A 22389-nucleotide genomic window follows, 5' to 3' on the forward strand; every position below is an offset into this window, starting at 1 on the left:
TTAACATCCCCAGTAGGAAATATTTCGGGTTCAGATCAATTTTAATCTGCAACATCTTTTGGATTTTCTGATTAATTTCTTTCCAGTAGGCCTTGGCTTTTTTACAGGTCCACCAACAGTGGTAGAAGGTCCCCACTTCTTCTCCACATTTCCAACATTTGTTTGATGTATTTTTATGGAATTTTGCTAATTTTTTTGGTGTCCAATACCATCTATAAAACATTTTTATCCAATTTTCTTTCATATCCATTGCATACGTGAATTTGAGCCTAATGTTCCAGCATTTTCCCCATTCATCCAATTGAATTGATTTCCCAAAAATTTTTGCCCATTTTGTCATGCACTCCTTGATTGGTATCGTTTCTGTTTCCCATTCTAATAATTTTTTGTAGATTTTTGATATTGTCTTCTTTTCTACTTGCATGATCTTGTCCCAAAAACTTTCTTTCTCCTCGAATCCTAATTTTTTATCTTTATTGTAGTATTCTCTCAATTGCATATACTGGAACCACCCTATATTTGTAAATTGTTTGCTTATCTCTTCTTGACTTTTCAGATTATAGGAGTTATTCACCCTGATTATTATATCCTTATATCTTGGCCAATTTTCTCTTCCTATTTCCCTTCTTTGGCAGGCTTCTAGCGGGGAGACCCATAACGGTGTTTTTGAATGTAATCTCTTCTTATATTTGTCCCAAATTTTTATTAATGGCGATCGAATGAAATGGTTCCCAAAGTTTTTTTCCACTAATTTCTTGTTGTACCAGAGATAGGCGTGCCTTGCCTTGTTCCTGAACCAAGTTTTGCCTCAGCTTCATCACGTTCCTGCCTTGATATCAAAGACTTCCTAGTGACTTTGGACTTTGTTATTCAGCCTTGCTTCCTTGTTTTTCCCCACTCAAGAACTTTCCAACAGTTTTGAGCGTGTTTCGGTTTCTGGACTTTGGACAATAATATTGGACAATTCCCTTCAATTCTTTGAACTAATTCATACCTCTCCGTAAAGGACTATCATCCGCTCAACCTTTCCCCCTATTCATTCCTGGATTTATAATTGTTTTAATAAAGATATTAGATGTTTATTGGTCTCTGTCTGGTTTCCAGTGCTCACACTGCCCTGGGGTGCAACACTATCTGATCAAACCTTTTTCTGGAATAGTGTACTTTCAGTGTCAGGAATAATACACAACCCATTTATCAATACTTTGAGTTAGCTTCACAACAATAGACAATATTTATTTGACTTTTGAATTAAGATAATTGTGCATATTGTACAATGATTCATATCACAGGTTATGCATGAATCCACATTGTGCCTGGATGCACATTCGTTGGTCTATTCAGTTGAACGTTTCATGCCTTAGTTCAATAGCTCAACACTGTCATTCAACCTAGAGGTTGCCAAGAATGTATAATATGCAACGATCTAAAAATGATGCCATTTGAGGAGCAGTTTACAGTGTTGGGTATAGCCTAGAGAAGAGAAAGTTGAGAAGAGATTTTATCGTTATTTATTTATTTATTTATTTACAGTATTTCTATTCCACCCTTCTCACCCCGAAGGGGACTCAGGGCGGATCACATTATATACATATAGGGCAAACATTCAATGCCCATAAACACATCGAACCGAGACAGAGACAGACAGACGCAGAGGCAATTTAACCTTCTCCTGAGGGGATGTTCGATTCTGGCCACAGGGGGGAGCAGCTGCTTCATCATCCACTCTGACGGCACTTCCTCATTCCAATGTCGTAAATTAGTTAAACTTGCCTCCCCACTTTTATAAGTGGTACCTTATTTCCTACTTGATAGATGCAACTATCTTTCGGGTTGCTAGGGATTTTATCGTTATCTTTAAATATTTGAAAGGATGTCATATTGAGGATGGAGCATACCTGTGTTCTGATGCTCCAGAGACTAAGTAACAAGATCCCACCCAAAGAACAGTAATAGCTGTTCAACAGTGGAATAGAGTGCTGCCTGGGAGTAGAGTCTCCTTATTTGGATGGTTTTAAATGGAGCCTGCATTCTGTTAGGAATACTTTGATTCCTGCATGGCAGAGAGTAGACTACATCAATGTGTAGTCTAGAATACTTCTAGAACATGGCCATACAGCCTGGAAAACATACAACAACCCTGTGATCCCGGCCATGAAAGCCTTCCACAATACATCAATGTGGATACCAATCCCAAATTGGGTCCCCTAAGCTCAATGATGGAGTCCTGAATTTTTTTTCTGAGCAGTTAATGGCTGTTTTAGACATTTACATGAATCTGTTGTGCACTCTTTACAGGAAACTCTGCAGAAGATGCTCCAGCTGTACTTCATAAAAAGGAAAATCAGCCTGATTAGCAAGCCTTGTGAATGCTGATTTGTTATCAGTTAATGTTTGATTTTTATATCTTTATACTTGTGGTCACGTAAACATTTCTCAGGCTGAAATGGGTCCTGAATGGAGAAGTTTAAGAAGCTCTGGACTGGATGACCCTTTTGTTTTCTTCCAACTCTACATTTCTGTGATTCTGATTTTTCATGTGAGGATTCCCCATATGCAACTCCAATGCAGAATGTCAGCTCAGTATTAATTTTAAGCAGGTGATAAAAGGTATTTTCCAAAATGCAGAAACAAGATGCCACAAAATGATGTAGCCTCATTGCAAAATGAGCTCTTGCTTGAAAATAAGCAAAACACACCAGTAATTTCTATTAACTGCAGCTAATGGTCCAGAAAGAATGTTTTTAATCTTATTACTTCACAATACCATGCTGGCTATCCAAGGGGAGAACCTCAGCTACCTTGTGTGGAACTCCCACCCCCACCCAACCCACTTTGAGAAGTAAAATTAATTTTCAAAATGGGAAAAAAATGCAAAACATGGATTCCACGGTGAAAGACTTTGTTCATTTTTTATTTCAGAGGGCCAGCTCCCTCTGTTTATATTCAGCCAGTGAAAGCTTGCGGCTGGCTGTGTGCATAGAACCGTTCAGCTCATAACTTCAACTAATTACTGACTTGTTCCTGATGGATTGAGTTGGCTTTTTGTCCTGCGCAGCAGAGGACTTGCCTTCTGAAACGGCAGGAGAACACGATGAAAGCGCCACCATTGTGTTTCCACAAAGGAGCGCCATGTGAAGTGATTTCATTACTTAGATACTGGAGCACCTCAGAATGCTTCTTCTCCCTGTCTCTCTCTTTCTTTTTTTCTGCTCTCTGAAGGATTTTTTTTTATGTCAACATGAAAAGGATGGCAGTAGCTGTTCCGGCTATTTTATAATGTAATCCTTCATGCACTTACCTGGAAGCAAGTCAGAATGAACTCAGCAGGACTTGCTGCAAGGATACAAAAAGAAGCTCAGGAATGGATAAATGGAGAGGTGGTTTGCTATAGAAAGAATTAGGTATAGAAGGACATGATTTGGGCTTCAAAATATTTTATATGACCAGGATAGTCATTACTTTGATGCTGCAAAGTTATAATAGTTGGATTATACTTCAGCTCTCACGGTTCCATGCTGTGGAATCCTATGATTTGTTTCTCGGTGGATACAAGCTATAATACTAAAGCTTTCTAACAAAAAGTTCTAAGTACTTTGTTGTTGCTTCTACTGTGTACCTTCAAGTCATTTCCAAGTCATGGCAATCCTAATCTGAACTTTTAAGAGTATGTGGGCTTCCAGTGGGTTTCTATGGTTGAGCAGGGAATTGAACCTTCCAACACTCAAACTGTTGGACCACAATAGCTCTCCCTGAATACCTTTCTAAACTACAAATCCCAACATTGTGTAGAATAAACTCATGGCATTCAAAGGGTGCTTTTTTGTATCAGGGGTGACTTGAGAAACTGCAAGTTGCTTCTGGTGTGAGAGAATTGGCCCTCTGCAAGGACGTTGCCCAGGGGATGCTCTGATGTTTTACCATCCTGTGGGAGGCTTCTCTCATTTATTTATTTATTATTTATTTATTTACAATATTTATATTCCGCCCTTCTCACCCCGAAGGGGACTCAGGGCGGATCACATTACACATATAGGCAAACATTCAATGCCTTAACATAGAACAAAGACAGAAGACAAACGCAGGCTCCGAGCTGGTCTCGAACTCATGACCTCTTGGTCAGAGTGATTTGTTGCAGCTGGCTGCAGCTGGCTGCTCAATAGCCTGCGCCACAGCCCAGGCCCTCATGTCACCGCATGGGAAGCTGGAGCTAACAGACGGAAGCTCACCTCGCTTCTTGGATTCGAAACATCGACCTTTCGGTCAGCAGTCCTGCCACATAAGGATTTAACCCATTGCACCATTGGGAGCTCAATTTGAAGGATTATTATTATTATTATTATTATTATTATTTTATTTTTATACCCCACCCCATCTCCCCGAAGGGATTTGGGGCGGCTTACATGGGGCCAAGCCCAGACATCAGACAATATAAAAACATAGCAATAGAACAAGTCAATCAACAATAAAACAAATCATAAAACAAATGAGGTCACATACAATAAATATACTGATAAAATCCTGGGTTGGCTCCAAAAAGAACTGGGCCAAAAGTGCAAGTAGTGTCAGTAACCAAATGGATGGCTCTGGGAAGTCCACAAGGAGGAAAACAGCAATCTCCCACTCACAACTCCCAGCAACTAGTAACAAGTGCAATATTACCCCTGATATTTGGCTTATTACACAGCCATTTTCATGGTAGGCAATATTCTCTATCAAGTTGCCCAATCCCCTTTATCTAACTGTTATATTTAAAGTGTGTTAGATGAAAATAGGTGTTGTGACCAAAACAGCATTTTAAGGTACAGAAGTGGTTCAACCTTTGTCTTTTCATTAGTCCTCTGGATGTACCCCATTTCTGTATCTTTGAAGAGGAAAAGTCAGAAAGTGAACATAAGGCCTATTTGAGATAGAGCAACATGTTGAATTTCAATAGCGGTTTGCTTGTACAAGCTATATATTCCTGGTAATTTCAAGTTAAAATCTTCTGAGCCATGTTTCAAGAAATCTTGGCATATTCTGTCATATCACCTAGAACACCAGAATATCTTAGAAAGGTTAAGTATGATGTACATAGTTTGGAAATAATGATTCCTTCTCATTGAGGAGTGTGATTGTACATCATAACCTTTCATTGCTCAGATGTTGACATGTTTCTGTACATGAATTCTGTGTATTTGATTACGTTTCCTGTTCAATGTGGAATATGGAATAGATGGAAACATCATCAGGTGATGGATCCATAATTAGTTGGAAAACCATGTTCAAAGAATTGTCATCAGTAACTGTACTTCAGATTAGAAGAAGTGCCTCAGGGTTTTGTCTGACACTCATCAATATTTTTTTCAGGGGCAGAGTGGGTGGAATAGTTATTAAGTTTGTAGATGATGCAAAATGGGAAGGGGTGACTGACACACTGGAGGAAAGACGAGAATGCAGACAAACCTTTATAAACTAGAAAATTGGGCTGAAATTAGTAAAATGTAATTAATCAGAGACAACTGGGGGATATTTGACTCAACAATACTACACATGAAAAGAACATGTTGTTGATTATATGTTGAATATGAGCAAGCTGCGTGATGCTGCAGCAAAGAAGGCAAATGCATTGCCTTCTTTGCATTGATAGAAGCATGTTCCCCAAGTCAAAGGAAATGATAATTCCACTATATCCTGGGCTGGTTAGGCCTCATCTGGAGTACTCAATTCTATTCCAGACACTTCTTTTTACAGACATATAATATAGATAGAAGAATATAGATAGGTTGAATCAGGCTTGGAGTAGAATAATGAAGATGGTAAGAAAGAGAACAAAGGCTGAGAGTGAAATAATGGTTCGCTTTAAATACCTCAGGGGTTGGCACAAAGAGGAGGGTAGGATAAGGTCTAATGATTTGAAGTTATAAGAGGGAACATTTTGATTGACTATTAGAAGGAACTTCTTGACAGTGAGAACAGTTCACCAATGGAGCCAACTGCCTAGAGAGCTGGTGGGGTCTTTCACACATTTTTAGTCTTATCTTTTTATCAAGTTTTGGTCACAAATTGCCTGGAAAATGTGCCATTTAAAAAAAAAAAGGGGGGGGGGCAGGACATTTGAGACATTGAGGTAAATGGGCCTCGGTGTCTTAAATGCACTTTCTCCATCCCAATGATCTAAAACTACCATGTAAGACTACACAGAGAAGCCACTGAAATCCACAAGCATGTGGACAATTTCAGCAGAAAGGAGGAAACCAAAAAAATGAACACAATCTGGCTACCAGTATGAAAAAAACCCTCTACAATCAGGGCAGTAAATAAAGAATAACACTCATAAAAACAGGGGAATTCCAGACGAGAAACAATTAGGGCCAGCCAACACCTCCCAACAAAGGATTCCCCCAGGCAGCTGCAAGGCTAATCAAGGTGGCTAATTGCAATGTTCACACTTGCTTCCAACAGATAAGAGTTCTTTCTCCCACCCTGGACCTTATTCCACAGATATATATGCCCTACTTGCTTAGTTTCCAACAGACCTCACAACCTCTGAGGATGCCTGCCATAGATGTGGGCAAAACATCAGGAGAATATGCTTCTGGAACATGGCCATACAGCCGGGAAAACTCACAGCAACCCAGTGATTCTGGCCATGAAAGCCTTCAACAACACACAGATTTAAAACGGTGTCTACATTGTAGAATTTATGCAGTTTGACACCACTTTAACTGCTGTGGCTCAATGCTATGGAATGCTGGAAGTTGTAGTTTGGTGAGGCATCAGCACTCTTTGCAGAAAAGGCTAAAAACCGTATAAAACTACAGCTCTCATAATTCCATAGGATTGAGCCAGGGTAGTTAATGTAGTGTCAAACTGCATTAAACTGTACAGTGGACATGCATTCTTACTCCGATTTTGGCCTTCAAATATTGATCCCTTCATATTGCCCTCACGGTGATCTTTTCCCTCTTTCTCCAGGTTCTTTCAATTTGCCCCAAGGACATGAGAGCAGATATCTGTGTGCATCTCAACCGGAAAGTCTTTAACGAACACCCAGCTTTTCGACTAGCGAGTGATGGCTGCCTGCGAGCCCTTGCCGTTGAGTTCCAGACAATCCACTGCGCTCCTGGAGACCTCATCTACCATGCCGGGGAGAGCGTTGATGCCCTCTGCTTTGTTGTCTCAGGATCCTTGGAAGTTATTCAGGATGACGAAGTGGTTGCTATATTGGGTAAGCTGAGGTCTTTTTATGACACATCAGCAACTCCTTCCACTGCATTGACTGTATAGAGGAAAACAGATTAATCTTGATCCCATGTCAAGTAGGGATGATTTTGGAAGTGGTTGTGCTGTGTGTCCTTGGTATCCACTGAGGTTTGATTCCAGGACTCCCCATGGATAGAAAAACCCATGGATGTGCAAGTCCCATTGTACAGTAATATGGAACCCTTATATATAATGGCAAAATCAAAGTTTGATTTTGGGAATTTTTAAAAAAATTCAAGCCATACATAGTGGAATCCATGGATGCAGATAGGCTAAAATGTAGGTAAAGGTTTCCCCCTGACAATAAGTCCAGTTGTGTCCGACTCTGGGGGTTGGTGCTCATCTCCATTTCTAAGCCAAAGAGCCAGCGTTGTCCATAGACACCTCCAAGGTCATGTGGCCATCATGACTGCATAGAGCACTGTTACCTTCCCGCCTGAGCAGTACCTATTGATCTACTCACATTTGCATGTTTTCGAACTGCTAGGTTGGCAGAATCTGGGGCTAACAGCAGGTGCTTACTCCACTCCCCGGATTCGAACCTGCAACATTTCGGTCTGCAAATTCAGCAGCTCAGCGCTTTAACATGCTGCGCCACTGGGGGATATGGATATGGATAGCCAACTCCAAAACATGTCCAAAAAAGGGCTTCTGAAGTATCACTAAACCCTGACAAGAGAACTGTATGTGTTCAAGAATGTTTGCTGTTTCGATCTTATTCTGCGTGAAAAATGTACAAGTTGTCTCCTCTGAAAAGGATATTTTCTGTGCAACCTTCCATTTGTTTTCTGTACAGGAAAAAACATTATTTTTATGTGAATCATCTTTGAAAACTGTGCTGTTTTCAATGACTTCTTTGCAGTGATGGAATGACCTGTGCAACTTTGTGTTCACAGCCTTTGACTGAATGTGGACAAAAATATATAACAAAGAATGTAGGGGAACATCTGCAAACATAAGACACAAGCAGGATTCTGGCTGCAATTTTTGTGTTTTTTCTCTATTGTTATGTGGAACATTTTTGGTGTGGAATTGGCAATTAAGACTCATTCATTTTGCAAAAGACCGGTCCTAATGGAGAGGGGTCCCAAAAAACTTTTTTACTCGAAACAACCATGTCTCTTCCCAACTGGTGACACAATCCCAATTATTCCAAGCCAGAACCATCCTTCTTGTGTGTATTGGGGAACATTCTGTACCCACTAAAGCTTCCTGTTGCTAAAGGAAAATCTATTGTCCTGTTTTCTATTTTACTTTGCAAACTCCAGCCAGAGGTTGTGCAAGAAGGTCCTATGTTCTTCGTGTGCTGTGGAGATGGTAGTATATTTGTGAATGAATGACTTGAATGAATGAATTCAACCTTGATGAGCATACCTCCATAGAGGAGAAAAAGCTACTTCTTCAAGCCTAATAACATGAGGGATGCAGACTGTGAAAAAAGTGCCCAAGGGAGGACATTGTTGAATTACGCAACACTTCATTACCACGGCATTAGTAATGTGTTACATTAGCCAAGGATACTACATTGCAAGCTAAAGTAAAGTCAACAGAGGGAGGAAAATAACACCTAATTCATTATTTTTTCTTGGCTGGTTTTTCGTGCCACTGGCATGTAATATTCATGAGACTCGAAATTTGTGTTAAATTCCTAGCACATAGCTTCCATAACCACCCTGTTGACCCCGGGGCCTGTTATTTTTGGAGTTCTGAATAATCGTACACACATCATTAATCTGCGTTCATAAACTTTGTAAGGCCACGAAAGAGTTCTTTACCTTCAAAAAGATTAGGTAAAATAGGCTGATCAGATTGCAAAATATGATTTCCACATTCAAAAAGTATATAGTGGTGTAGCTGTGTATCTTACACTAAGAGTGTTCACTGTGTCAGTTCTGAAGGGCATGTCCTCAAAGAGTCCAAAAATACATCAATTATCATCAGGACTGGTCTTTTGTAAAATGAATGAGTCTTAGGACCCTTCCACACAGCTACATAACCCAGAATATCAAGGCAGAAAATCCCACAATATCTCCTTTGAACTGGATTATCTGAGTCCACACTGTCATATATTCCAGACTAGCTTGGGGACCCAGCGATGCCCGGGTTATTAGAAGAAGGCATTGTTTGTTTTGGGGTGTTAGGTAATATCACTGAAGTTTGGTCCAGATCCGTTGTCAGCTGGGTTCAGGGCTCTCTGGATAAGGTGAACTACAACTCCCATATCTGAGGTCAATCACCCCCAAACCAGGCCTGTATGCATAGTTGATCGTATTGGGTTTGTGTGCCAAGTTTGGTCCAGATCTGACGTCAGCTGGGTTCAGTGCTTTTTGGATTCAGGTGAACGATAACTCTCAAAACCCAGTTCCATTCCCACTAAACCCTGCAGTATGGGGCTTCTCTGTGCCAAGTTTGGTCCCAGTCCATTATTGGTTAGGGTCACAGTATCAGTGAAGGTACTGCAAGTCCCATTATCCATGGCAAGTTTGGTTCAGAACCATTGTGGGTTGGGTTAATGGTGCTCTCTGGATGTAGGTCAAGTACAACTCTTGTTAATCATGGTGAATTCTCTCCAAACTTCTTGTTCAGTTGCTGATCAATTCCTCTATTAATAATGTGCCATAGGAAAGGGTAGGAAAGGGTTAAGGGTTAAGGTAGAGGCAGTGTGTGGGGCCATGCAAATGAAGGAACCCTGGGATGTCCATTCTGAAGGAAAAACAGAACATCTAGGATGAAATGGTCCCTGCATGAAAGCCTTCACTTGGGTGTGGGGTGCAGAATGGTGTTTGTGGAGGACACTGGCAGGGTTTGGGGTTCATGTTTGTGGTGCTCACTATAACCTGCACTGTCCTGGGAGGAAGTGACTTGGCGGCTCCACAGCACTGGGAACTATAGCCTGTTTGTGGAGGCCAGGGCCTGTCTGTGTGAGCAGACACCCATGCCACATACACACATACAGATTTTTCACTTTTATTATGTGTATAGGTAATGTGGGATTTTATTCAGCTGAGTGGAAGGGGCCTTAATTGATGAGGAAGGGACTCAGAGAATTAGATACGTTTAGCTTGGACGAGATGCAATTGAGGGGGTGATGTGACGGTCATCTTCAAATACCTGAAGAGATGTCATGGAGAAGACAGAGCAAGTTCGCTTTCTGTTGCTCCAGCAACTAGAATGCAAACCAATGGATTCAAATGACTAGAACAGAGATTCCACAAAACATTAGGAAGACGTTGTTTACTATAAGAATTGTTGCTGAAGGCTTTCATGGCCTGAGTCACTGGGCTGCTGTGAATTTTCTGGGCTATATGGTCATATTCTATAATGTCAGGAGAAAATGCTTATGGAACATGGCTATACAGCCCAGAAAACTCATAGCAACCTACTGTAAGAATTGTTTGACAGTGGAATAGACTCCTTCATTCACATTGATGTGGCATAAGGGGCTGTGCAGTTGCGGTTGGAATTTGGAGGGATGGGTGTGTTGTTTTGTGACGTGTGCTAGGGAAAGCATTTAATTTTGTTGTGCAATAGTGCAATGACAATAAAGCTATTCTATTTCTATTATATTTTTATGGCCTCTCCATCTTTGGAAGTCTTTAAGCAGAAGTTTCAGAGGCATCTTTCAGGGATTTTCTAGGTGTGAATCCTTGCATTGCAGGGATTAGGAATAAATGATCCTTGCAGTCTCTTCTCATTCTAATATTCTAAACTAATCCACAAAATTGCTAAGAAAGAAAGAACGAGCTAAGGAGAGGCTACTGTTAATTTTTCCTTGCCCTTTTTACTGTTTGGAGGACATAGCATTAGGGAAGATAAAAAAAAGGCCAGTGTCCCAGGGAGACATTGCTAAGAGCCCTACCAGGATGTGGTCCTTAGCAGGGGTCCCATAAGTTACCCTTGAGACTACAAATGCATGCTGAGCAAGTATTTAAAATTTCAGGGTTGTTGTATGTCTTTCGGGCTGTGTGGCCATGTATTTAAAATTTGCTTTCAGAGGGTCATGTGAAGCACCTTGTCTATTTGAGATCTTTTATCCAAAATTATCACAAGGAAAAATTTGATTGTTCGAACCTACTATGGTACATAAATGATTTCAGCTACTTGAGCTAATGATAGCCTACAAGCATTTGACAACAAGCCAAGGTTGCAGTCCCATGCTTTATAATTATTGGTTGCAGGTTGTAAGGGTTTTGTTCTGAGGATAGCCATCAAATAGCCACCCTGGGAAGGCGGGAACACAGTCCTGCAAATGCCTGTCAGCTATTGAAAGGTCTTTTGCCAATTAGCTCCTGACTTTTAACCAATTACACGGATACAGTTATGTTTAACTGCGGAAGCACCTTAATAATGGTCTATTGAGAGGATCTTGAATGAAGGCCACAGCTCCTTTCAAAGTGAGAGGTGACTTAACATTTAAAAAGCCTTGGTATCATGTGTCCTTCAAAGATAAGAGATGCCAGCTCTTCTTACAGAACTCAGGACTAGGGGCTCTGTTAAAAAGCTAACACACTTTTAAGATTTGCAGCAAAAGCTAGATTCAGTTAATTGCCTGGAATGTGAAAATCTCTTGGCTTCATTCAGATGAGTTCTCCAAAGGCAATACCATTTACTTCCTGTCCTTTTTTCAGACTGGGTTGCAAGGCTTTGTAATTTCTTCCTTTGTCAAAGTTCACGAGTGTCTTTTTCATCTATCTTGCATTTTGTGCACATGAATATGCTGTTTTTTCAGCCTCCCTCCTCCTGCAAATGTGTGAATGTTTCAGATAAGGTACCATAAATCTCAGATAGGATATGAATGTTACTTTTGTAAAACAAAATTTGCTTTCCATCTCTCTTAACTGGATCAGTGTCTGCAGTTCTACTTTCTTTGTGGTTCTTACTCTTGCCTCTACCTGAGTAGTTTTCTCCCTGGAGCATGAAATTATATAAGTTTTTGTACATTTTGTAATGGGTTATTCACACTACAGGGTTTTTTGGGGGGAGGAAGTAATTTTTGCATAAAAGTTTGGTCTTTCACAAAAAGTGACATTTTGTGCAGAAAAACACGGTAGACACAATCCACTTTTGTAAGGGTTTGCAACATAGACATCCTGTAAAAGAGGGAAAATCATTTATAATGCTGAGATGTTTTACTCAGTAAACTATTAGGAGTCTCAGATTCTCCAGAATGATTCCATGGCCAACCTCTGCTGGACCTGAACCTATACATGTCTAGAGCAGTTCTCAATCTGTGGGTCCCCAAATGTTTTGACCTACAATTCCCAGCTGTTAGGATTTCTCGGAGTTGAAGACCAAAAGATCTGGGGACCCACAGGTTGAGAACCACTAGTGTAGAGAAATGGTCTCTCTAGGATAGGCAACCTTTTGCACTTGGTGTGTCAAAATTCACCAAAAAACCTAGCGTGACTTGGGTGGTGTGTCACTTCGAGAAAAAACCATAATTTCGCAATATGTATAGTTTAAATAACAAAAATATATAATTGTAATATATAACTGTATTCAATAAATCAAAAATGATTTACTACCATTATTTCCATGTACAACAATCTATTGTACCTCTTGCAGTTTCCATGCTTATTTCTTTCTATTCTAGTTTCAATGTAGTCATGAATAAGGAATAATAAAAAAATAATATAATAGTAATAATATGATAATATACTACAATAATAATAGAATATATATATACAGTAGAGTCTCACTTATCCAACACTCACTTATCCAACGTTCTGGATTATCCAACGCATTTTTGTAGTCAATGTTTTCAATATATCATGATATTTTGGTGCTAAATTTGTAAATACAGTAATTACTACATAGCATTAATGTGTAATGAACTACTTTTTCTGACAAATTTGTTGTATAACATGATGTTTTGGTGCTTAATTTGTAAAATCATAACCTAATATGATGTTTAATAGGCTTTTTCCTAATCTCTCCTTATTATCCAACATATTCGCTTATCCAACGTTCTGCCGGCCCGTTTATGTTGGATAAGTGAGACTCTACAGTGTGTGTGTATATATATACAGTAGAGTCTCACTTATCCAACACTTGCTTATCCAACATTCTGGATTATCCAACGCTTTTTTGTAGTCAATGTTTTCAATACATCGTGATATTTTGGTGCCAAGTTCATAAATACAGTAATTTCTACATAGCATTACTGTGTAATGAACTACCTTTTCTGTCAGATTTGTAGTATAACATGATGTTTTGGTGCTTAATTTGTAAAAGCATAACCTGATTTGATGTTTAATAGGCTTTTCCTTAATCCCTTCTTATTATCCAACATATTCTCTTATCCAACGTTCTGCCGGCCCGTTTATGTTGGATAAGTGAGACTCTACTGTATGTATGTATGTATATATATATGCAATGTGCATAATTCCCATGGAGTAAACAACAAAGCCACTGGACCAAATCACATCAAATTTGGCCACAAAAGACATAGTCATCCAATCAATCTGCATGCAGCAGCGTGTCAGCAAAAATGGCTAGGCGTGTCAGTGCTGACACACGTGTCATAGGTTGGCCAACACTGCTCTAGGATCTCTAGAGTTTTCCAGCATAACTCTATATGTAACTTTCTAGAGAGTCCTTGGATGAGATTACACCAGCATTATAAAATGGAGACTTTCATTTCCAATGAACCGGTTTGCTCCTGCAGAATTCTGGGAAATGTAGTTTAGGATGGAGCATTTGGAATTCTTAGCCAGAGAGGTTCTTGACTTCTCTAAACTACATTACCCAGAAGCAAATTGGGAAATGAAAGCCTCCGTTCTATAATGCTAGGCTACTCTTGTCACTAGAGAGAATATAATAATCCAATTCTGAAAATGGGGCTCAGATGGACAATCTTCCAATCGCCAGCTGATTTCTCACACACATTTTTTTACATCTTTAGTCTGTCCAGATATGATTTGGCCATAGGATGTTTGGTTTGAACTTTCAGTAGTGAGTGATTTCTCTTTAGTGTTTCCTTGATACTTGTATTCCCCATGTTTTATCCTTAGAGAAAGCATTCTTAGTTCAATTGCCTTCATTACTGAAAGGTAAACTATTCCATAAGAGAACAATTTCACAATCTTGAACAAAGGTGTCCAAAATAGTGAAATTCCCTACATATTTCAGGCATAACTTTTGGAGGGAATGGAATAGGAAGAGAAATCTAGTCCTGCAGAAGGATCTGTGGGTGTATGCCCTTTGTTTTCTGGCTGTTAGTCTATCTCTGTTTGCAGTTTGTTGAAAGAACATATGGTATTAGATAGAACACTCTTATAGATCTAATATAGATCTTACACACCAGGAGAACTGATCATGCTGCCCATACCTTGGAAAATAACTTTTTTTGTACTTCAGCTAAAGAAACCCACAGAATGCTTAGATTCTGAATCTGTACATACAAGGAAAAACATTCAATAGGCACAGCTGGATTTTGCCCTTTTATCTAAGGATGCCATTTTACTCTGCAACTGTATATAATTGGGCATGAGCTTCCATGGATTTTGCTATCCATGTGGGGTCCGAGAACCAAGCCCCAGTGGATACCAAGGGCATCTAATTAAGATATATCAACGGAAGAATGGTGAACCAGCTTCTGATGCATATCAATATCTCCATTGTATTTTCTCAATTCTGCATTCACTTCATGTATTGAGTGACTGGTGGGAATTTAAGTCTGTCTCGAGTTCAAGGGAAACAGCTTTAATTACTGGAAGTGCCTCTCATTCTCTGCGGCATCCTGGGCTTCCCACTTTTGCAAATTAGTTACATTTATTGTGCAACGTCAAAGCTGAGAGATGGTGTATAAATCTAGCTCAGAGGGAACTGAACGGTAAAGGTTTGACTGAGGCCCGTTTCATGGAAACATTGGCAGACTCTTTGGCTGAAGTACTAAGCCATGATTAATAGTGCTATTTTTTGGGCCAAAGAACACACAGAAAAAAATGGCAGGATTAACAGGTTGATGCAAGATTGACTGGAAACCTGCGCCAAATGAATATGCAAACACCTTTCCCTCAATAGCTACAGAGTGTGATATGGCAGGTGGAAGATCAAAAAATTAGACTTCTTTTCTGAATCTACCCTGCATAGAGCAACCTAAGCAGAAGGCAGGGAGTCTGTGCTTTAGAGTGAAAGCAATTTATTTATTTATTATTTACTGTATTTATATTCCACCCTTCTCACCCCAAAGGGGACTCAGGGCGGATTACAATGAACACATATATGGCAAACATTCAATGCCAACAGACAAACAACATACAGTATAGACAGACACAGAGGCATTAAACATTTTTCCAGCTTCACGATTCCAGCCACAGGGGGAGCTGTTGCTTCACCATCCACTAGTGGCTGTGCTTCCTCATTCCTTTCCTCGTGTTTTGCTGGCAGTTTTATGGTGTTGTAAATTAGTTAAATTAGCCTCCCCGCATAAAGTGTACCTAAATTTCCCTACTTGACAGATGCAACTGTCTTTCGGGGATGCATAGGTGTCACGACCCAGGCTGCAGAGCACCAATAACCATACACAGAGGCCAGAATCTATCTAATATCTTTATTGAAGGAATATATAAAGTTAATAAAAACAAGTGTAGAAAATAGTCCAGAATTAGACCTTTCAGGAAAGGTCAGAATTAGTCCAAAAAAGCAATGTCCAATAAGAAATATTAAGGTCCAAAGTTGTAATCCAATAACCGAAACACTCACTTTGCCAAGCAAAGTGAGGGGAGATGACAAGGTCCTTTAGTCCATGAAACTTGAGCGAGGCTAGGAAATAACTTGATACTTGAAACAAGGCTTGAACGTGGAACAAGGTAACTAAGAACAAGAACAAGGTCCGTGGAATAACTTGATAAAATCCGTGGAACAAGGCAAGGATTGATCCTGGGAAACAAGGCAAAGTCCGTAGATAAACAAAGGCTGGGAAGCAAGGCGAAGGCTGGATAGCAAGGCAAGGCTTGAGCAGGAGCGAGGCTTGAATCGGAGCGCGCTGTCCAGACACAACTCGCTCCGTAGGCTGACGAATTGACTCCGCGAAGTTACTACGCGGGTAAAACACCTAAATAGAGTCTAGCTTTCCCGCCGAAGCAGTTCTCTGGGAATCAGAACCGAAAGCTAAACTCTGAGACCAGATGTGAGACTCCCCAAAGATTCTCACGAGAAGCAGTCTTAATTGGCCACATTCTTAGCTGCAATCCTCGCACTCCTGCGCGAAGCTGATTCCAAACTTCTCTTGTCACGACCCAGGCTGCAGAGCACCAATAACCATACACAGAGGCCAGAATCTATCTAATATCTTTATTGTAGGAATATATAAAGTTAATAAAAACAAGTGTAGAAAATAGTCCAGAATTAGACCTTTCAGGAAAGGTCAGAATTAGTCCAAAAAAGCAATGTCCAATAAGAAATATTAAGGTCCAAAGTTGTAATCCAATAACCGAAACACTCACTTTGCCAAGCAAAGTGAGGGGAGATGACAAGGTCCTTTAGTCCATGAAACTTGAGCGAGGCTAGGAAATAACTTGATACTTGAAACAAGGCTTGAACGTGGATCAAGGTAACTAAGAACAAGAACAAGGTCCGTGGAATAACTTGATAAATCCGTGGAACAAGGCAAGGATTGATCCTGGGAAACAAGGCAAAGTCCGTAGATAAACAAAGGCTGGGAAGCAAGGCGAAGGCTGGATAGCAAGGCTAGGCTTGAGCAGGAGCGAGGCTTGAACCGGAGCGCGCTGTCCAGACACAACTCGCTCCGTAGGCTGACGAATTGACTCCGCGAAGTTACTACGCGGGTAAAACACCTAAATAGAGTCTAGCTTCCCGCCGAAGCAGTTCTCTGGGAATCAGAACCGAAAGCTAACTCTGAGACCAGATGTGAGACTCCCCAAAGATTCTCACGAGAAGCAGTCTTAATTGGCCACATTCTTAGCTGCAATCCTCGCACTCCTGCGCGAAGCTGAATCTAAACTTCTCTGTTGTTTACAAAACTCCCGGCGCAAGAATACGGGAGAAGTAGGCTCTGGGCTTGTTTGACATACTTCTGGGAGACAACTTTCTTGCAGGTGCAAGGTTCCCAGATCTGCCTGGGAAAGATCTGGCTGAGAGGAATCCAGTTCAGACTGGGAAGGTAAAAAACCCAAGTTTTCATCTTCATCAGGAATTACAATGTCCTGAGCAGGACTACAAGGCCCATGAGTCATCACACTATCCCCCTCCTCAAGGCCCCTCCCAAACTGGGGCCCTCTCCCCGAGGCGCGAGGTCGCGGCTTGGCGGGATAGGTCTGATGAAAGCGACGGGTTAGATCAGGAGCATGGACTGTGGAGGCGTCTTCCCAAGAGCGTTCTTCAGGGCCAAAACCCACCCAGTCAATGAGATATTGTAGGCGGCGGCGGTGAAAGCGAGAATCCAAAATGTCCTCAACCTCGAACTCCTCCTCCCCATTCATCAAAACAGGAGGGGGGGCCGGTTGGTCTGTATCAGGACGCACACCATCCGCCGGAAGGAGCAGGGAACGGTGAAACACTGGGTGAATGCGCATTGAACGCGGAAGTTGGAGTTTGAAAGTCACGGGGTTTAATTGCGCCACCACTGGATAGGGGCCAATGAAACGGGCATCTAACTTCCGGCAAGGGCGGTGGGAGGGCAGAAAGCGAGTGGACAGGAAAACCCGATCTCCTACCTTGATTTCGGGGCCCGGCTGGCGATGTTTGTCAGCGTGGCGTTTATAGTCCTCCTTGGCTTGGTCCAGTTGCTGGAGCAAAAGTTGTTGCACCGCTGTGAGTTCCTGCAGCCAATCCTCTGCTGCGGGAACCTCTGAAGTTTCAATGACAGGGGGAAAGAAACGTGGATGGAAGCCGTAGTTTGCAAAGAACGGCGTTTCTTTTGTAGAAGCTTGAACTCCATTGTTGTAGGCAAACTCAGACAGTGGTAACAGAGAAGCCCAATTGTCCTGTTGGTAGTTTACATAACAGCGAAGATACTGCTCCAAAGTGGCATTGGTGCGCTCCGTTTGCCCATCTGTTTGGGGATGATGAGCTGAAGATAAGCGAGAGTCTATGCCCAATAGTTTTTGTAGTGCCTTCCAAAAACGAGAGGTGAATTGAGATCCACGGTCTGTGACTAAACTCTTGGGCAATCCATGTAGTCTGAAAACATGTTGAAGAAATAGATCCGCAGTTTCCTTGGCCGTGGGGAGGCCTTCGCAGGGAATGAAATGGGCTAACTTGGTGAATAGGTCCACCACCACTAAGATCGTGGTGAATCCACAGGAAGGTGGTAGGTCAGTGATGAAATCCGCGGAAATTATTTCCCATGGGCGAGATGGGGTAGGAAGGGGGTGTAAAAGCCCTGAGGGCTTCTCCCTTCGTATCTTGGAGCGCTGGCATACTGGGCAGGTGTTGACATATTTTTCCACATCCTTGCGGATCTTGGGCCACCAAAAATCCCTTAGGATCAAATGCATAGTTTTAAATAGTCCGAAGTGTCCTGCTGGTTTGCAGTCATGGCACAGACGAAGCGCTTTTTCCCTGCCCGGTCCGGGTGGGATATAAACATGATTTCTATAGCAGAGCAGCCCATCTTTAAGCGAAAAGGGGAAATGCAGACCTTGGCGAAGTTGGTCCTGCGCCCAGGCATCTGCTTGCTGACTAGCCCTGATTTCTTGAGCACAGATGGGTCCTGGAGTAGGGGAAGTTGAACCAATGGGAATGGATTTGGTGTTCCCCACCGTGAGCGTGGCAAAGTTCTCAGGTTGTAGCAGTTGGGATTCAAAGGTCTCCTTGCGTCCTGCAGCGTATTCCGGTTTACGTGACAGGGCGTCTGCTTGCTTGGTTTGGGCTGGGGTCACATAATGGATCTGGAAGTTGAAACGTTCAAAGAATAAAGCCCAACGTTGCTGCCTCTGATTTAGTTTGCGGGCAGTTCTTAGATGTTCTAGATTACGATGATCAGTGTGGACTTCAATGGGAAATTTGGCCCCTTCTAGCCAATGTCTCCAAGTTTCAAAGGCTGCCTTTATGGCCAGTAGTTCTTTTTCCCAAATGGTGTAATTCCTCTCTGGTGTGGTTAGTTGACGAGAATAAAAGGCACAGGGGTGGAGGTGATCTCCCACCGGTTGTAAGAGTACAGCCCCAATTGCCACATCAGAGGCGTCCGCTTGCACCACAAAAGGGGTTCCAGGATTTGGGTGCTGTAGAATTGGCTGGGAGGTGAATAGTTTCTTTAGTTGCTGGAACCCTTTCTCTGCTTGATCAGTCCAGCGGAAAGGCTGCTTTCCACGGATGCAGCTAGTGATGGGGTCGGACCAGCGGGCAAAATCTGGAATGAACTTGCGGTAGTAGTTCGCGAACCCCAAGAAACGCTGCACCTCTTTCTTGTTAGTTGGCGCCCGCCATTCCAATACTGCTGAAACTTTGGCTGGATCCATGGAAAGCCCTAGAGGCGAGATGCGGTAACCAAGGAAATCTACCTCTTGTAGATCAAAAGCGCATTTTTCCAGCTTGGCATAAAGTCCATGATCCCGCAATCGTTGTAACACCATTTTGACGTGGTTCTCATGTTCTGATTGTGATCTGGAAAACACCAAAAAATCGTCCAGGTAGATTATCAAGAACCTGTCTAGATAGTCCTGAAAAATGTCATTGACAAAATGCTGGAACGTTGCGGGGGCTCCGCATAAACCGAAATTCATAACTCGGGACTCAAATAATCCGAATTTGGTCTGGAAGGCGGTCTTCCACTCGTCCCCTTCCCTGATGCGAACTAAGTTGTAAGCCCCCCGAAGATCCAGCTTGGTGTAAACCTTGGCTCCTCGAAGCCGATCCAGTAGATCCGAGATTAAAGGCAGGGGATAGCTGTTCCGCTTGGTGATATTGTTCAATGCTCTGTAGTCCACCACCAAGCGTAGTTCCCCTGACTTCTTCTTCACAAACATCACTGGGGAGGCGGCTGGGGATTGAGAGGGTCTGATGAATCCCTTGCGAAGGTTTGTCTCTAGGAATTCCCTGAGAGCTTCTTGCTCTGGTTCAGTCAGGGAGTAGAGATGCCCTCGCGGGATCGGGGCCCCCTCCACCAGGTCAATGGCACAGTCATAAGGTCTATGTGGGGGTAATTTTTCGGCTTCTTTCTCATTGAATACATCCCAATACTCGGAGTACTTCTTTGGCAAGGTGATGATGGGCTCGGTGTCTGTGGCATGGCATACCTTGGCTACGAGGCAATGGTTTTGGCAGTACGGTGAAGCAAACTGCAGTTCTCTGTTGGACCAGGAGATGTTAGGGTCGTGGAGAGTCAGCCATGGAATTCCCAAAATCACAGGGAAATGGGGAACCTCGGTAACAAAGAAGGAAATCTCTTCCATATGTTCCCTTATCCACATCCTGGTGGGTTCCGACCACTGACTTACGGGGCCCGTCTTGAGGGGACGGCCGTCTATGGCTTGCACCACACGGGCATTCTTGAAATCATGATATTGTAATCCCAGAGAGTCGGCATACTCTCTATCGATGAAATTGTTGGTAGCTCCAGAGTCTATCATGGCGTGGATCATGACGGGTCCCCTTTTTGCTGACCATAATGTGACCACGAGAAGGAACAGGACCCCGGTTGGCGGCTCTTGGATGGATTTTTTGACCGGGTTGGCGAGCCCCTCTACACCCGGTCGTTGGCTTCCCCCGCCGGCTGTGTGCCAGTCGGCTCAGACGCCTTCGTCTCCGTGGAGGACGCCGCCGCAAGACGGGCGGCAGGCTTCCCTTTGGCTGGGCACTCTCTGGCGAAGTGGCCCCCGTTCCCGCAGTACCAGCAAAGGTTTAAGCGTTGACGACGGGCCTTCTCGGCGGCATCTAGTCTGGGACGCACATTGCCCAACTGCATCGGCACCTCCTCGCCTCCTCTGGGGTATGGGGTTGGCGGTGGGGGTCTCCACACCGGACGTGGCTGAACGCTGGCGGGAGCGGGGGGTTTTGCCCCGGCTCTACTGCCCTGGCCTCGAACCCACTGTTTCCTGTTGGCAATCATGACTTCAGCCCGTAAACATTGATCAATGAGTGCCTCGAGGGTCTGGGGAGGATCCACCTTGGAGATTTCTTCCAGCATTTCAATGTTGAGACCCTCCCGGAATTGTCCCCTGAGGGCTACATCGTTCCAGCCGGTGTTGTGGGCCAGCACTCGGAACTCGGCTATATACTGAGACATAGGTCTGTCTCCTTGGAAAAGGCGACGGAGTTTGTGACCGGCTGCCTCCAAATTGTCCTCGATTCCCCAAGTCTCCTTGAGGTGGTCCAAGAAGTGTTGCGCTGATCTTAGGTGTGGAGAGGCTTGGTCGAACAGTGCCGTCGCCCAGCTGGCCGCTGGCCCGTCTAGAAGACTGTAAACCCATGCCACTTTGATGTCTTCTTGGGGAAACTCGGCAGCACGGGCCTCCAGATAAGCTTGACATTGGCGACGGAAGACATGAACCTTAGAAGCTTCTCCAGTAAACTTGGTTGGCAACGCCATGGCCGGAAGACGAACTCCGCGTTCCTTCAAACCCCTTATTTCTCCATCCTGTGCATTGAGCTTATCACGGATTCGGTCCACCTCTTCCTTGTCGATGGTGTAGGTAATCGGCTGGCCGCTCGGCCCAGGTACGGTTCCGGTAGACATTCTGACCGAGGTTAATTGGTGCTTAGGGTGGCGGAGTCAAACTGTCACGACCCAGGCTGCAGAGCACCAATAACCATACACAGAGGCCAGAATCTATCTAATATCTTTATTGTAGGAATATATAAAGTTAATAAAAACAAGTGTAGAAAATAGTCCAGAATTAGACCTTTCAGGAAAGGTCAGAATTAGTCCAAAAAAGCAATGTCCAATAAGAAATATTAAGGTCCAAAGTTGTAATCCAATAACCGAAACACTCACTTTGCCAAGCAAAGTGAGGGGAGATGACAAGGTCCTTTAGTCCATGAAACTTGAGCGAGGCTAGGAAATAACTTGATACTTGAAACAAGGCTTGAACGTGGATCAAGGTAACTAAGAACAAGAACAAGGTCCGTGGAATAACTTGATAAATCCGTGGAACAAGGCAAGGATTGATCCTGGGAAACAAGGCAAAGTCCGTAGATAAACAAAGGCTGGGAAGCAAGGCGAAGGCTGGATAGCAAGGC

At 42.8% G+C, this 22389-nt stretch overlaps 1 protein-coding gene across 1 annotated transcript in view; it reads left to right on the forward strand.

The window, feature by feature from the left end:
* Positions 1-22389, forward strand: part of kcnh5 (potassium voltage-gated channel subfamily H member 5) — a 296860-nt gene that overhangs the window by 197068 nt on the left and 77403 nt on the right. Inside the window, exon 9 of the mRNA XM_062968582.1 lies at positions 6958-7210. Within this exon, the coding sequence (XP_062824652.1) occupies positions 6958-7210 (253 nt within the window). The remainder of the gene's footprint in view (positions 1-6957; positions 7211-22389) is intronic.

This window comes from Anolis carolinensis, chromosome 1 (genome assembly GCF_035594765.1).
Source record: "Anolis carolinensis isolate JA03-04 chromosome 1, rAnoCar3.1.pri, whole genome shotgun sequence".
NCBI lineage: Eukaryota > Metazoa > Chordata > Lepidosauria > Squamata > Dactyloidae > Anolis > Anolis carolinensis.